The 13,233-nt window shown below is 63.9% G+C and overlaps 1 protein-coding gene across 4 annotated transcripts in view; it reads left to right on the top strand.

Annotated features, from left to right (window-relative positions):
• Positions 1 to 11,524, top strand: part of NOL4L (nucleolar protein 4 like) — a 66,376-nt gene extending 54,852 nt beyond the window's left edge. For all 4 annotated transcript variants that reach the window (XM_064168023.1, XM_064168024.1, XM_064168026.1 and 1 more), the window contains 6 exons: positions 6,162 to 6,433; positions 6,961 to 7,146; positions 7,236 to 7,427; positions 7,522 to 7,644; positions 8,308 to 8,509; positions 10,816 to 11,524. In XM_064168023.1, the coding sequence (XP_064024093.1) occupies positions 6,162 to 6,433; positions 6,961 to 7,146; positions 7,236 to 7,427; positions 7,522 to 7,644; positions 8,308 to 8,509; positions 10,816 to 11,030 (1,190 nt within the window). In that variant the 3' untranslated portion in view covers positions 11,031 to 11,524. The remainder of the gene's footprint in view (positions 1 to 6,161; positions 6,434 to 6,960; positions 7,147 to 7,235; positions 7,428 to 7,521; positions 7,645 to 8,307; positions 8,510 to 10,815) is intronic.
• The last annotated feature ends 1,709 nt before the right edge of the window (positions 11,525 to 13,233 follow it).

The following is a 13,233-nucleotide window of genomic DNA, read 5'->3' as shown; positions in this document are numbered from 1 at the left end:
GGGGGCGAGCAGCAGGGTGGCAGGGCTGCTCTGGAGGCAGCAGCTCGGTGTGCAGCCTGCCCAAAGCCACCAAACCCGTTTGTTTGGCACGGGGAGAGGCAGTGCCCAGGCAGTGCTGGGTCATAGCGTGTCCCCTCCCTGCATCGGGGTCAGGGGGGCTGCCAGCAGTGATGGCACAAGGAGGGGCTGGGAGGAGAAGGGAAAGCCCAGAGCATGGGTGGCAAGGCTGCTGGCCTCATGGGCAGCTGCCAAGCCTGGTTGCACGGGAATGCCCATCGTGGGGCCAGTGGGGTGAGGTCCTGGTGCCAGAGGGAGCTGCTGGGCAGTGGAGCTGGGGGAAGATGGCACCGAGGGGCACCTTTCATGGCGAGGGAGGGGGAGCTGACTGCACAGCGCAGCCTTGTCCGGCCCAGCCGCCCGCAGCCGCTCATTGTGCCCTGCCAGATGTCTGAGTGGTGGAGGGCTCTGGGCGAGGGCAGGGCCTGGGGAGGGAGCAGTGGGCACCCTGGCTGGGGCACAGGGAGGTTTGCATTAACCGAGGCAGGCAGGAAGTAGGGAGCTGGAACTGGACCCTGGCCAGTGCCGCTGCTCCGTGGCCCCCAGCAACATTCCTTTGCTTCTTCCTTGCACATCTTGGGGGCCATCAGCTGGGCAGGACCCGGCGCAAACAGGCTTTGTGCCCCAGCCCCGAGAGAGCTGCAGGGTGCCCATGGCAGCCAGCACGGCCGGGGGCTCTCCTGCCGCTCCCTGCCCAGCCGCAGCTGCAAGAGCCCCGGTCCTGGGTGCAGGAGCCGCGGCCCCTGGGTGCAGACTCATAGAATCGTTAGGGCTGGGAAAGACCTCCAAGAGCACCCAGTCCAGCTGGCAGCCTGGCACCGCTGTGGCCATTAAACCACCTCCCAGAAGCTCTTGGTCGAGAGGGCAGGAGCCCTGGTGGTGAGTGCTGGGTCCCCGGGGTGCTGCTCTCGCCTGTGCCGGGGGCAGGCGGAGCTGCCGCCCAGCCGCGGGGCCGTGCTTGCCGCGGGGGCTCTGGCATTCTGCCGAAGGGTCCCTTCCTCGCAGCTCTCCTCCTCCCCTGTGCCCCCCTCGCGTCTCTTTTGTGAGTGAATAATTGATGGCACTTTCCATCCTGCCTGTCGTTGCGGGATGCTCTGCGCCCTGCCGCCAGCCGCTCCGGGGCTGCCTGTGCAGCTCCAGCCCCTGCTGGGGCCATGCTGCCTGGGGCTGGGACCTTCCCCTTCCATCAGCCGTGGGAAGTCTCGGGTGGGAGCAGCAACCTCTGCCTCTGCCCCGCTGGCTGTGAGCAAGCACAGTGGGCAGGACTGCGGGCGGCGGCTCCGCGGTGGTCCACAGGGAATCTAAGGGTCACTGGTGGGACCTGGTGGTAACTGCGGTGCCTGAGGCCACGCAGGCAGGTGGGGAGCAGCTGAGGGAGTCTCTGCCCGGCGCTGTCCGTGGGGCTGCGGGGCTGGGGCAGGGCAGGGGCAGGCAGCCCCCGTGCCCAGCGCCCGGTGCAGGGCTGCAGAGAGGTTTCCGTGGGCCGCTGGCTCTTGCATAAGCTTCATTGTTTTGCGAGTCAAAAGAGGTTTTTGTCTCCCCTCTGGAGATGTGACAGGAGGAGGAACAATTTGCCCCATTCATCTTCAGCCCTGCCTTCGCAGCGCGGCCGCGGTGGCCTGCGCTGGCACAGACCTTGCTGCCCAACCACTTCCCTGCCACCAAGCCTCCCGGAGAGCAGGTGCTGGGAATCTCCCCTTCCCCTCCCGATCCCCAGCGCCGCACAAGTCGAGGATAATCCAGCAGCCTCTTCAAAATGAAAACGCTGAGCCCTGATTAATTCATTTAATAAGTGACTGATCCCCCTCCTCCCCCAGCACCGCGGCCCAAGGAGCCATTTTGCTTCTCGCTCTCTCCTGGGCTGGGCACCGCTGGGGAGACACAGCAGAGGCATCAGGCAGCCTCCTGGTGGCCTCCTCCTCGTTACCTTGGCCACCACCGTGGGACCGAGGAGGGCAGAACTTGGGGGGACCTCAGGGCTGGGCAGCCTCCAGCAGCCTCCCCAGCATCCCCTGCCCAGCGCTGGGGTCTCCTCCATCCCCATCCCGTGGAGCCTCAGCTCCAGGGGATTCAGATGGGGAATGAAATATTCCCTTTTCCAAGGGAAAGATCAAACCAGTTCCAAATGACATTGTTTTTACAGTTCCATCTGCTTCAATTAGGGCACGGGGGTGGAGCAGGGGGGCTCCCAATTATGCTCATTAGAGGGGCTCCTGGTGCAGCCGGGCCCCAGCCGCGCGCGGGGAGCTCACCAGGCTGCTGCTGCTCGGTGATGAATACATTCATGGCCTGGCTCTCCTGCTGCTGCTGCTCAGCCCTGCTCCTTAGGGGTGCTCCAGGCACCCTCTGGCAGCAAACCTCTCCAGGTTCACAAGTTTTGGCTGGGGGGAGAAGGGGGTGGGGGGTAGCAAAGCTGTGGTTCTCCGGGAGCGTGGCCAGCGCAGCTCTGTGTCCTGCTGCAGCTGCTGTCCCCAAAGGGAGAGCCTGAACCTGCTCCTGCCACCCAGGCAGCTTCTGCTGCTTCTCCCCCAGGTGCTGCTGGGTGCAGGGCTTGCTGTGGGCTGGAGATGTCCTGGTGCAGCCGTTTGGGGAGCAGCAGCAGCATCACTGGCACCTTCCCATCCACACTGACCAGGAGAGTGCAGTGCTCCCTGCTGAGCCCCTCTGCTGTTTCCAGGCTGGCTGAGGCTGTTCCCTTGCAGAGCAAGGACCTTGGCACTCCGAATTTGTGGCCGTTTCTCTGCCCACAAGACTGAGGTTAACCTTTTCTTTCGGTGCTGAGCTGCTGGGGGAGCAGCACCTCTGACAAGGTAGAAGACAATTATCTGCAGCTAGTGGCTTGCAGACCTCGTTGCTTCTCTTCATCCTTGGTTTGAGTTGCTCTTGCAGTAGGTGCTGGTCCCTGCTGTTGAACTCCAGTTTCCACCTGGACAGGTGCCTGAGCACCAACTCCTCTGCTTTCAGCACTTGTTGTCTGTAGCAAAATCTGAGTTCATGAATGCAGAGGGCAGAGGAGCTGGGTAGGATCCTGCTGTGCAGCTGCTCTCTGTGTTTTGTGCAGCAAAAAACCCAAAACCTGAGGTTTTGTGAGGTTTAGGGGGGCTCAGACCTCATCCCCAGAATCCTGCCCAATCTGAGCAGGCAGAGCAGGACTGGCACTGCCAATGGAAGTGGGAGCTGCAGAGACCAGGGCAGAGCTGGGGGCTGTGGGGATGCTGGCGTTGGGTGGGCCAGGGCAGAGCAGGACACCCAGGGAGAGGTGGAGATGCCCAGGGCAGATTGAGGATGCTCAGGGCAGGGTGAGGATGCTCAGAGCAGTGTAGGGGTGCCCAGGCCTGGTTTAGCGTGTCTGGGGCAGGTTGGAGGTGCTCAAGAACATGTTGAGGATGCTGAGAGCAGTGCAGGGGTATCCAGGGCAGGTTGGGGATATCTGAGGCAGATTTAGGATGCAAAGGGCAGGTTGAGGATGCTCAAAGCACGTTGGGGATGCTGAGAGCAGTGCAGGAATGCCCAGGGCGTGTTGGGCTTATCTGGAGCAGGTTGGGGATGCCCAGAGCAGGTTGGGGATGCTCAGAGCAGTGCAGGGATGCCCAGAGCAGGTTGGGGATGCTCAGAGCAGCGTAGGGATGCCCAGGACAAGGTGGGCATATCTGGAGCAGGTTGGGGATGCCCAGGGCAGGATGAGGATGCTCAGAGCTGGTTGGGGATGCTCAGAGCAGTGGAGGGATGCCCTGGGCAGGTTGGGGATGTCTGTGGCAGGTTGGGGATGCCCAGAGCACTGGTACAATTTTCTCCCAGGTGGCATCCCTTTCGATGCCTCTTGCCTGGCAGGGGATTTGTGGCATGGAGATTCCCCCAGCCCCCACTCGGTGCAGGCAGCCGTGCAGGGGGCTGCCTGTGCCCCAAGGAGGTGGCAGGGGGCGGCTGCCATTGGCCTGCGTGCAGGCGCTGATTGGCCCCGCGCTGCTGTTGCTGAGCCGGTGCCAGGCTGCCGGTGGGGCCTGGCGTGTGCCTCCTGCCTCTGTGCGGGGAATAATTCTCCTTAATCCTTCCGAGAGGCATCTCTGGATGAGGCTGGAGCCTCCCTCGGGGAGCCCTGTCTCGCCTGGCGTGGAGAGCAGAGCAGGGGGAGGGAGGCAAGGACCAAGGATGGGCGCCGCCATCCCACGGGCAGGGCCCCCCCAGCCGCCTGCCCACTGCCAGCACTGCTGCTGTGCCCACGCTGAGGGTACTGGGTCTGGCTGCACCTCCTGGCAAGGCGTGTGTGGGGCAGAGAGCCCCAGGGAGCAGGCAGCAAAACCCATAGGGGGTCACCAGCCCCTGGCAATCCTCTGGGTGTGGGGCAGGAGGTGGCAATGCCATCAGCATCCTGCTCTTCCAGGTAGGGCTGGGCCAGCAGCAGAAGCTCTGGTGCCATGATCTGGGCTGCAGCCACTTGTCTGAGCCCCATTGCTGTGGCACAGGGACAGGAGACCAGTGCTTGGTGCCAGGGGGTGGCTCAGAGGGTACCCCAGGGTGATGGTGGCTCCCCCAGAGCCCTGAGCTCCCTGGCATATGAGGCCAGTGCTTGTCCCTTGCCCAGAGCAAGAGCTCCTGCCTGGAGCCAGCAGGGCTGGGACCAGCATTGGTACAGGTGTGAGGCTGGGCAGCGAGCAGGCTGGCTGGGGCCATGCCAGCTGTCCCCGGTGGTAAGCTCGGGTGCCCTCGGGGCTGTCTGTTGGAAGGGACACCAAGTCTTGGGCTGCCACAGGGTCACAGCAGCTCTCACTAAAGTTTCCCTTGGGTGCCAGCGTGGGGAGGAGGAGGGAGGGTGGCAGCAGCAGCAGCAGCCAGGCACCATCCCTGCACCCTGCACCCGCACACCTTTGGACCTGGCACCCGTGTGCCCGGGAGCCGTTGGCGGGGCGCTGAGGGCACCTCGCAGGCCGACCCCATTGTCCTGCGGCGGCGGCCGGTGGGGCTCTGCCATCTGCTCCCGGCCGCCGGCGGCTCCTTTGTTCGGTGCAGGCTGGCGCAGGCAGCTCCCCCCGTGCGCTGCGCCCTTCCCTCTCGCCGAGGCACCTAATGAAATAAAGGATTTACTGCGGCGAGGGGGAGGGAAGGCGACGGCCTCGGCAGCTCCCAAATGTCCTGCCTGGCCCCGGGGCTGCGGCTCCTCGGCTGCCCGTGGGCAGGGCTCGGGTGCTGGCGACGCTGGGCACGGCTATGGGCAGGGCCAGGCGGTGCCTTCGGAGCGACACGAGGCTGGCGTGGTCGGTGGGAGCAGGGCAGGGGCAGGAGGTGGTGCCGGCAGCTGCGGGGGTGGATGAAGCAGGCACCGAGGAGGAGGCAGGCTGTGTGCTCCGGGGGTGTGGGGCTTCGGCGGGGCCGAGCCCGGCGGCTGTGGGCTCTGCCTGTCGGGGTGGTGGAAGACAGAGCTGGCTACGGGGGGTGGCTCTGGGGTGTGTGGAGACAGGCACAGGAGGGCCCACGCAGGGTGTGGGAGGTCTCTTGGGTGCTGAGTAGGACGGTAGAGATGGTGCAGCCCCCGTGCCCTCCCTGTAGCAGCAGGCTGAGGAGCCTTGCCAGGCAACGTGCCCGCTGTGCCCAGGGGTCCTGATGCTGCTCCCAGGCGGCACAAACTCGGAGTTCTCCCACCCCAGCTCCTCTGTCCTCGTGTGCTGCCCCCACGCCCCAGCACGCCGCACGGCAGCGTGTCCCCAAGCCACCAGCTCCCGAGCTGGTCACCTCCCGCCGCACCTGGCCCCAAAGTGGGCTGGGGAAGGGTGCCAGGAGGCGAGGGCCGCGGCAGGGGAGAGGCAATGCCCCTTCTCCTCCCTGCAATGCAAACAGAAACCCAAAAGGACCAAATTCCAAAGTTCTTATTCAAGCCCCGGGCGGAGGCGTGGGGACTGTCACCTGCGGCAGGGACAGGTGGCCCTGGCACGGGGCATGGCAGCACCCGGGGCGCCTTGAGGGACGTGGCGATGACCCAGCGGGCACCGGCGGGCGCACGTCCGCCTGCTGCATCCCAGAGCCGGCAGCGCGGCTCAGGCGGACGGCCGGAGGGTGGCACGGGGTGGGGGTGGGGTGGCAGGGGGGTGACCACGCATCCTTCCTTGCAGATGACTCCTCCTCAGAGAGCTGCAGCGGGAATGGCTCCTCCACCCTGAACCCCTCCACCTCCAGCAGCACGCAGGGCGACAGCAGCTTCCCCGACATGAACGGCAATGGCCCAGCGGCCCCCATGGACTTCACGGCGGCGGCCGACGAGCAGCCGATCAACCTCTGCGACAAGCTGGCCCCTGCCCACGCCACCCCCTCCTACGCCCCCGACGGCTGCAGCGCCGATGGGCTCCGCAGCAGGGTCAAGTACGCCGTGAAGAGCACGGCAGAGGTAGGAGGGGCGAGGCTGGGTGGCACCGAGCCTGGCACGGGGCAGAGAGCCGCAGAGGGCGCTGGGTTGGAAGGCAGCTTGAAGCTCATCCAGTTCCAACCCTCTGCCATGGGCAGGGACACCTCCCACCAGCACAGGCTGCTCAACGCCTCCAACACCTCCAGGGAAGGGCATCCACAGCCTTCCTGGGCACCCTGTGCCAGTGTCTCCCCACCCTCCCTGCCAGGAGTTTCTTCCTCATCTCTCAGTCTCCCCTCTGCCAGCTCAAAGCCATTGTCCCTCACCCTGTCACTCCCAGCCCTTGCCAGAAGTCCCTCCCCAGCTCTCCTAAGCCTCCTTCAGGTACTGCCAGGCTGCTCTAAGGTCCCCCCAGAGCCTTCTCTGCATTCAGGGTGGCCCACCTGTGGGTTCATCTCCCAGGGGGACACCAAGAGGCATTGAGCCAAGGAGCAAGGGCCCCTTCCCTGTGCCCTGGGCGGGGGTGGGCCGGCGAGGGCTGCTCGTGGTAACCTCCCATCTCCTCTCAGTCCCCCCCGTACAGCTCTGGAAGCTACGACTCCGTCAAGACAGAGGTCAGCGGCTGCCCCGAGGACCTGACCGTGGGCAGGGCCCCCACGGCCGATGAGGACGACGATGACCACGACGACCACGAGGACAACGACAAGATAAATGACTCGGAGGGGATGGACCCAGAGAGGCTAAAAGCCTTCAACGTAAGGAGGGCAGCATGGGGAGGGTGACCCCTCCCTCCCCCCCCCACCCCCCCGCCTCGGCGTCCCAGCGCCTGCCTTCTCCTCCGCAGATGTTCGTGCGCCTCTTCGTGGATGAGAACCTGGACAGGATGGTTCCCATCTCCAAGCAGCCCAAGGAGAAGATCCAGGCCATCATCGAGTCCTGCAGCAGGCAGTTCCCCGAGTTCCAGGAGCGGGCACGGAAGCGCATCCGCACCTACCTCAAGTCCTGCCGCCGCATGAAGAAGAACGGGATGGAGATGGTGAGCGCCACCCCCGGCCCTGCTGCCGCCCCGCCCTGCCCTCCCCCCCGGGGCAGCAGCTCCCTGAGCACCTTCCCTGCTCGTGTCTCTGCAGACCAGGCCCACGCCACCGCACCTGACCTCAGCCATGGCGGAGAACATCCTGGCTGCCGCCTGCGAGAGCGAGACGCGGAAAGCGGCCAAGAGGATGCGGCTGGAGATCTACCAAACGGCCCAGGTGCGCTGCCCCCGGCGCCAGCGGCACAGGGACCCAGCCGGCAGGGCCTGCGGGGCATGGGGGAGAAGAGAGACGTCGCTGAGGGAGCTGGGGGTGGGTTCAGCCTGGCGAAAAGGAGGCTGAGGGGAGAGCTTCTGGCTCTCGACAGCTCCAGCTGGAGCCAGGTGGGGGTTGGGCTCTGCTCCTAAGGAACAAGCAACAGGACGAGAGGAAATGGCTTCAGCTTGCCCCAGGGGAGGTTCAGGTTGGGCATGAGGAACAATTTCTTCCCCTTGAAGGTTGTCCAGGTGTGGCCCAGGCTGCCCAGGGCAGTGGTGGAGTCCCCACCCCTGGAGGTGTTTCAAAGCCCTGAGGCTTGGTGCTGAGGGGGCATGGGCTGGTGGTGCCCTGGGGCAGCGCAGGGGTAAGGCTTGGACTTGAATGACCTTCAAGGTCTCTTCCAGCCAGCCCCCTGCTGTGATTCCAGGATTCCAACTGGGGAAACCATTTTTAAAGCCTTGGTAGAAGTCAGGGGGCTGCAGGACAGGGCCCCACAGAGCATCAGGAGCCTTGCTGTGGCGGGGATGGGGGCGGGGGCACTGTTTTGGGCTGGTCCATCCCTCCCCCCCGCTGCAGAGGACAGTGAGCTCCTGGCTGGAGCCAACCTGTGTGTGCCCCGTGCAGGACGAGCCGATCGCGCTGGACAAGCAGCACTCCAGGGACTCCACAGCCATCACCCACTCCTCCTACTCACTGCCAGCTTCATCCTACTCCCAAGACCCAGTCTACATCAACGGCAGCCTCAACTACAGCTACCGTGGCTACGGGTCCCTGGGGGGCAGCCTGCAGCCCCCTGCCTCCCTCCAGACGGGCAACCACAGTAACGGTGAGTGCCCACCCCCCTCTGCCGGCCGCGGTGGCAGCAGGACCCCCCCGTGGCCATCAGCTCCACCCCGTGCCCGTGCTGAGAGCTGCCCAGGCCTGGCCACAGGAGGGAGGGCAGGGCCTGCTCCCATGTCTCTTGCCAAGCTTGGGCATGGCAGAACCTCTGCTGCACAGGGCTGCTCCAAACCCTATCTCCTGCAGCCTCTGCCCAGCCTCATCAGTGGGTGGTTAGTTGTTGAGTGGGCTGGGGTGGCACTGGTGGAGGGAGGGAGTGTGACTGAGGAAGGCAGAGAGTCTGTAGCAGCCATTAATTATTAACAGGGATAGGTGCCTGGCACTGCCCTCAGCTCCTGCCTGCTCTGAGCCCTTCCTTTTCCCTGCTGGCTGCTCCTGGAGACAGGGACAGGACTGGGGTCAGGGCTGGTGAAGTTCAGGGGCTGTGCAGCAGCACCCAGGGCATACCCAGCTCCTGCCACAGAAGGTGGTAAGGGGCTGGAGATCACCTGCGAGAAGTGTCCGGGGGAGCAGGACTGAGGGTACAGGGTGGGAAGGCAGAAGCAGAGCTCAGGGCTTAAGGAGTTGGCTGAGTCAGGAGCAAGTGATCAGAGCAGAGTGGCCTGGGGACAAGCAGGATACCTGGGGAGGAGCTATCGTGGTACCTGGGGAGGTGTCAGCCTGGTACCTGGTGGTGACTGCCTGGCACCCAGGCCAAAGAGCTGTGGATGGGGCAAAGGCTCTGCCCTTGGGCCACAGCCTGCTGGCTTTGTGCTCCCGGCGGTGGTGGCAGGAAGGGCTGGAGACCACCACGCTGGTCCTCAGCTGGTCCTTCATCAGTCTCTGGGCTGCCTTGGCTTGCCTCAGCCCACTCGGGGCTCCTGCCCCGTCCCTGCCCGCCCCGAGGGGAGGCGGGATTCGGGAGGATGTGATTTCCGGAGCCCTGAGCAGTGCCTGTCTGGGATTAACTCTTATCATCCCTTCCTAATGCTTCTTAACCCTGAGTAAAGATCCCGCCCCGGCCTCCAGCTGCCGAGGCCTAATCCTTGCAGCCATGCTGGAGGCAGCTCAGGTTCCTCCCAAGAACAGCACTGGCACCCCTGGGCCCCTATGCTGCCTGGCACCCTCCTCTCACCCAGCCACCAGCCATGGCTCCTTGGCAGAAGCAGCCCAGAGCAGCCCCGGGGGCAGCAGAAGGTGCTGGGTGTAGCTCACAGCAGTGCCAGGCTCCTTTCTGATGCATTTCATGCCTCAAGCTCTTGCCCAGTCCCTCAGAGGTAAGAGTGAGCTGCTGGCAAGGAGCTGCCCCCTCTCCTCCTGCTGTGAGCAGAAGCCTGCAGGGGTTTGCTGCCCAGAAGTGTCTTCTCCTTCCATCCCCCACCTCAGACAGTTCTTGCTCAGACCCACTCCCAGCTCCTTCCCCCTCGGTGAGCCAGGAAACGGCTCCGCTGCCTTTTCTGTCCAGTGAAATTGCTTTCGCATGACAGCCTCCTCCTCCTCCTCCCCTTCACAGCCTGATGAGCCTGTGGTGGAAGTCCTCTGCTGGTGCCACTCCTCCCCCGGCATTGGCTGCTCCAGCATTGCTCTCCTTCGCCCTTTCCTTCGCCCTTCGCTCCCCGGGGCCATGCTCTCCCCTCCCCGCTGCCCCTGGCCCGCAGGAGCCCTCTGGCCTGGGGGCGCTGCTGACCTCTCCCGTCCCGGGTTGGGAATTGCCGCAGTGCCCAGTCCCCGCTTGGTGTCCCTGGTGCCCTCTCAGGCCACTCAGCAGGAGCTCAGCTCTCCTGAAGCCTTTCTCTAGCATCGGCAACTGCTCCAGCAGTTGGCTCCAGCTCCTGCATCCATTAACCACAGAATCACAGAATCAGTCGGGGCTGGAAGGCACCGCAAGGATCAGGCAGTCCCAACCCCTCTGCCATGCCCAGGGACACCTCACACCAGAGCAGGCTGCCCACAGCCTCAGCCAGCCTGGCCTGAAACACCTCCAGGGATGAGGCTTCCACCACCTCTTTGGGCTACCCCTTCCAGGCCCTCACTACCCTCATGCTGAAGAACTTCTTCCTAACATTCACTCTGAATCTCCCCATTTCCAGCTTTATCCCATTCCCCTCAGTCTTATCCCTACCTGACAGCCTATAAAGTCCCTCCCCAGCTTTCTTGTCGCCCCCTTCAGACACTGAAAGGTCACAAATGCCCCCAGGGGCTTCTCCCTACCCCAGGGGCTGCAGCTTCACCTTCCTCCTCTGCCCAGCTGGCAGGCTGGGCATGGCCAAAGCTACCCTGGCTGAGCTTTCCCTTGTGGCTGTCCCCCTGCAGGTCCGACCGATCTCAGCATGAAAGGCGGAGCCTCCAGCACGAACCCCTCCAACAGCAGCAGCAGCAGCAGCAGCAGCAGGGGCATGCAGGCTGCGCAGCTCAGCCCCACGGAGATCAGCGCCGTGCGGCAGCTCATCGCCGGCTACCGAGAGTCGGCAGCCTTCCTGCTGCGCTCGGCGGACGAACTGGAAAACCTCATTTTGCAGCAGAACTGACGCCCCGGGGCTGCCTCCCTCCTCTCTCCGGAAGACAATTTGTACCTGCTCCAGCCAGGCTCCCAGCCCCGTCCTTGCTCAGGGCTGCCACCGTCCTCCCCGCCCGGCGGCGGGCACGCGTAGTTTTAGAAGGTGGAACCCTAAAGGACCTGTTCTCTTTTACACTCCGAGCACCTGGAGGACTTCAGGCACAAGGACACGTTTTGATCCCTTCCAACGCCCGAGCAGAAGCCAACCCTTGGAAGGACGCGGGACTGTCAAAGGCAGAAGGGAGCCTGGGGAGGTTTTGGGGCTGCAGATGTATTTAGGATAACCTTTGTGGACCCAAATGTTAGATTCCCGCCCCCCTCCCCTCCCCACTCCCCCCTCCTCCCACTCCCACCCCAGATAATTTCCAAGTCTTAGGTGAGCTGAATCACATATTTATTGAGAAATGGACCCTCCTCTCCCCTTAGTAATTTATTTTTCTGGAAATGGATTCTGTTGAGTTTGTACAGGTTGCCAGTTTCGTCTCTGTCTGCTCAGAAGGCATTTGTGAAAGACAAAGCAAACCCAACCCACATTCCATAGCACCGCGCTCCTAACGCCCAGGCAGCTCTGCCTGCCGCTCTGCGGAGCCCTTGGCCCACAGGGAGTGAATTTGCCACCCAGCCCCCAGCCTTAGGGGGCTTCCCCAGCTCCCCCCTCACCCCCTCTCCCCACTCCCCAGAGAGCGTAGGTGGCAGCTGACCCAGGGAGCAAGCCAGTGCCCTGCTCAGACCTGTGCTCCAGGCGGCCCCGCGGCAGCAGTGGGCTCTGACCCTCCCGCAGCGACTCGGAAGCTCAGCAGACCTGCGGCCAGGAGGACTCCGCACGCTCGGTTCGGCCCCTGCAGAGCAGAGAAGGAAGGAAGGAAGCACCTGAGAAACACTGTCCTGTGGGCACATCCCTACTCTACCTCACACTCCATTGGGGGCTTCTTCCAGGACCGGCCCAGCTGGTCCTGGGGGGCACGGTGAGTGTCGCAGACGCGTGGGTCGTGCTGAGGAGGCTGGAACCCACCCGGCAGATCCAGGGGATCCGCTGGGATCCTGCTGCTGGGCAGCAGCTCACCCTCCCCTGCTCACTCCAGTCCCTGTGAAACAAGCCCTGGGGCAGCTGCAGGAGCATAAACCGGTCGGGAGCAGCGTGGGTGGCACCAAGGTGAGCGCCGGCTCCGCGCCGGCTCCCCGGCAGAGCACAGAGATGGGCAGCGCTCGGCAGCAGAACTGACAGAGGGACACCTCTTGGGCCCAGGATCCATCCTGCTCACAGTCCTGGAGCAAGTCCACGAGCCCCGAGGTGTGGAAACCCATAGCGAGATGCCCATCCTGCCCTGCCCACCTCCCCTCCCCCGAGAATGCACTTCCCTTCGCTCAGTGCAATACCTGCTACCAGTGCTGCTAAACTGCGCCCAGCCAGGCAGTGCCGCCGGCACCCCAGCTGCTGGGGACCCCTGCTCCTCCTGGAGCCCAGCTGCTGGGGACCCCTGCTCCTCCTGGAGCCCAGCTGCTGGGCATTCCACTCCTCTTAGGGCCCAGCTGCTGGGATCCCTCCTTGTTAGAGCCTGGCTGCTAGGGACACTGCTTCTCCTGGAGCCCAGTTGCTGGGGATCCCTGCTCCTGCTCACAGCTCCCCCACTGCCCTGGCTGGAGTCCTCACCAGAAGATTTTAAGCCACCTGCACACTCGTTTTAAACAGTGAGCCCTCCTTTGGAGCCAGCTTGTTCCTTTTTGGGGCTGTCTGAGCTGGTGGCTGGGGTGGGGATGTTGCTCCATGGAGTTGATGCTGTTGGCATGGGCTTGAGCTGTGAGAAGTGGCAGCAGCTGGTGCCAGCCAGGAGCAGAGCCAGGCAGCTTCCTCAGTAGCCTTTATCCCCCTGTTTCACTCCCCACACACTGGAAGAGAAGCAAAAGCTCAGCCCCAAGGAGCAGCAGGAGGATTCACCCTTGGGTTGTTTCCTCACACCTGAAGCTTTCCACAGCATCTGTAGAAAAGGGACCTGGCCCACGGCCACTGTGTGCAGCTGATGCTGACACTGACATCATGGGGAGGCTGAGCCCCCATCCCCTCACTGCCTGCAGCAGGCTCTGGGGCACTGGTTTCCCCCACCCCCCCCACCCCCCCCCCAAGCCAGGGATCAGACTCAGGCTTTCCCCAGCACTTCAGGAGCCTGCTTGGTTTG

The sequence above is a fragment of the Pogoniulus pusillus genome, chromosome 29 (genome assembly GCF_015220805.1).
Source record: "Pogoniulus pusillus isolate bPogPus1 chromosome 29, bPogPus1.pri, whole genome shotgun sequence".
NCBI classification, from domain to species: Eukaryota; Metazoa; Chordata; class Aves; order Piciformes; family Lybiidae; genus Pogoniulus; species Pogoniulus pusillus.
Note: the sequence above shows the minus strand (reverse complement) of the source record. Positions and strands in the feature narration are given on the sequence as shown.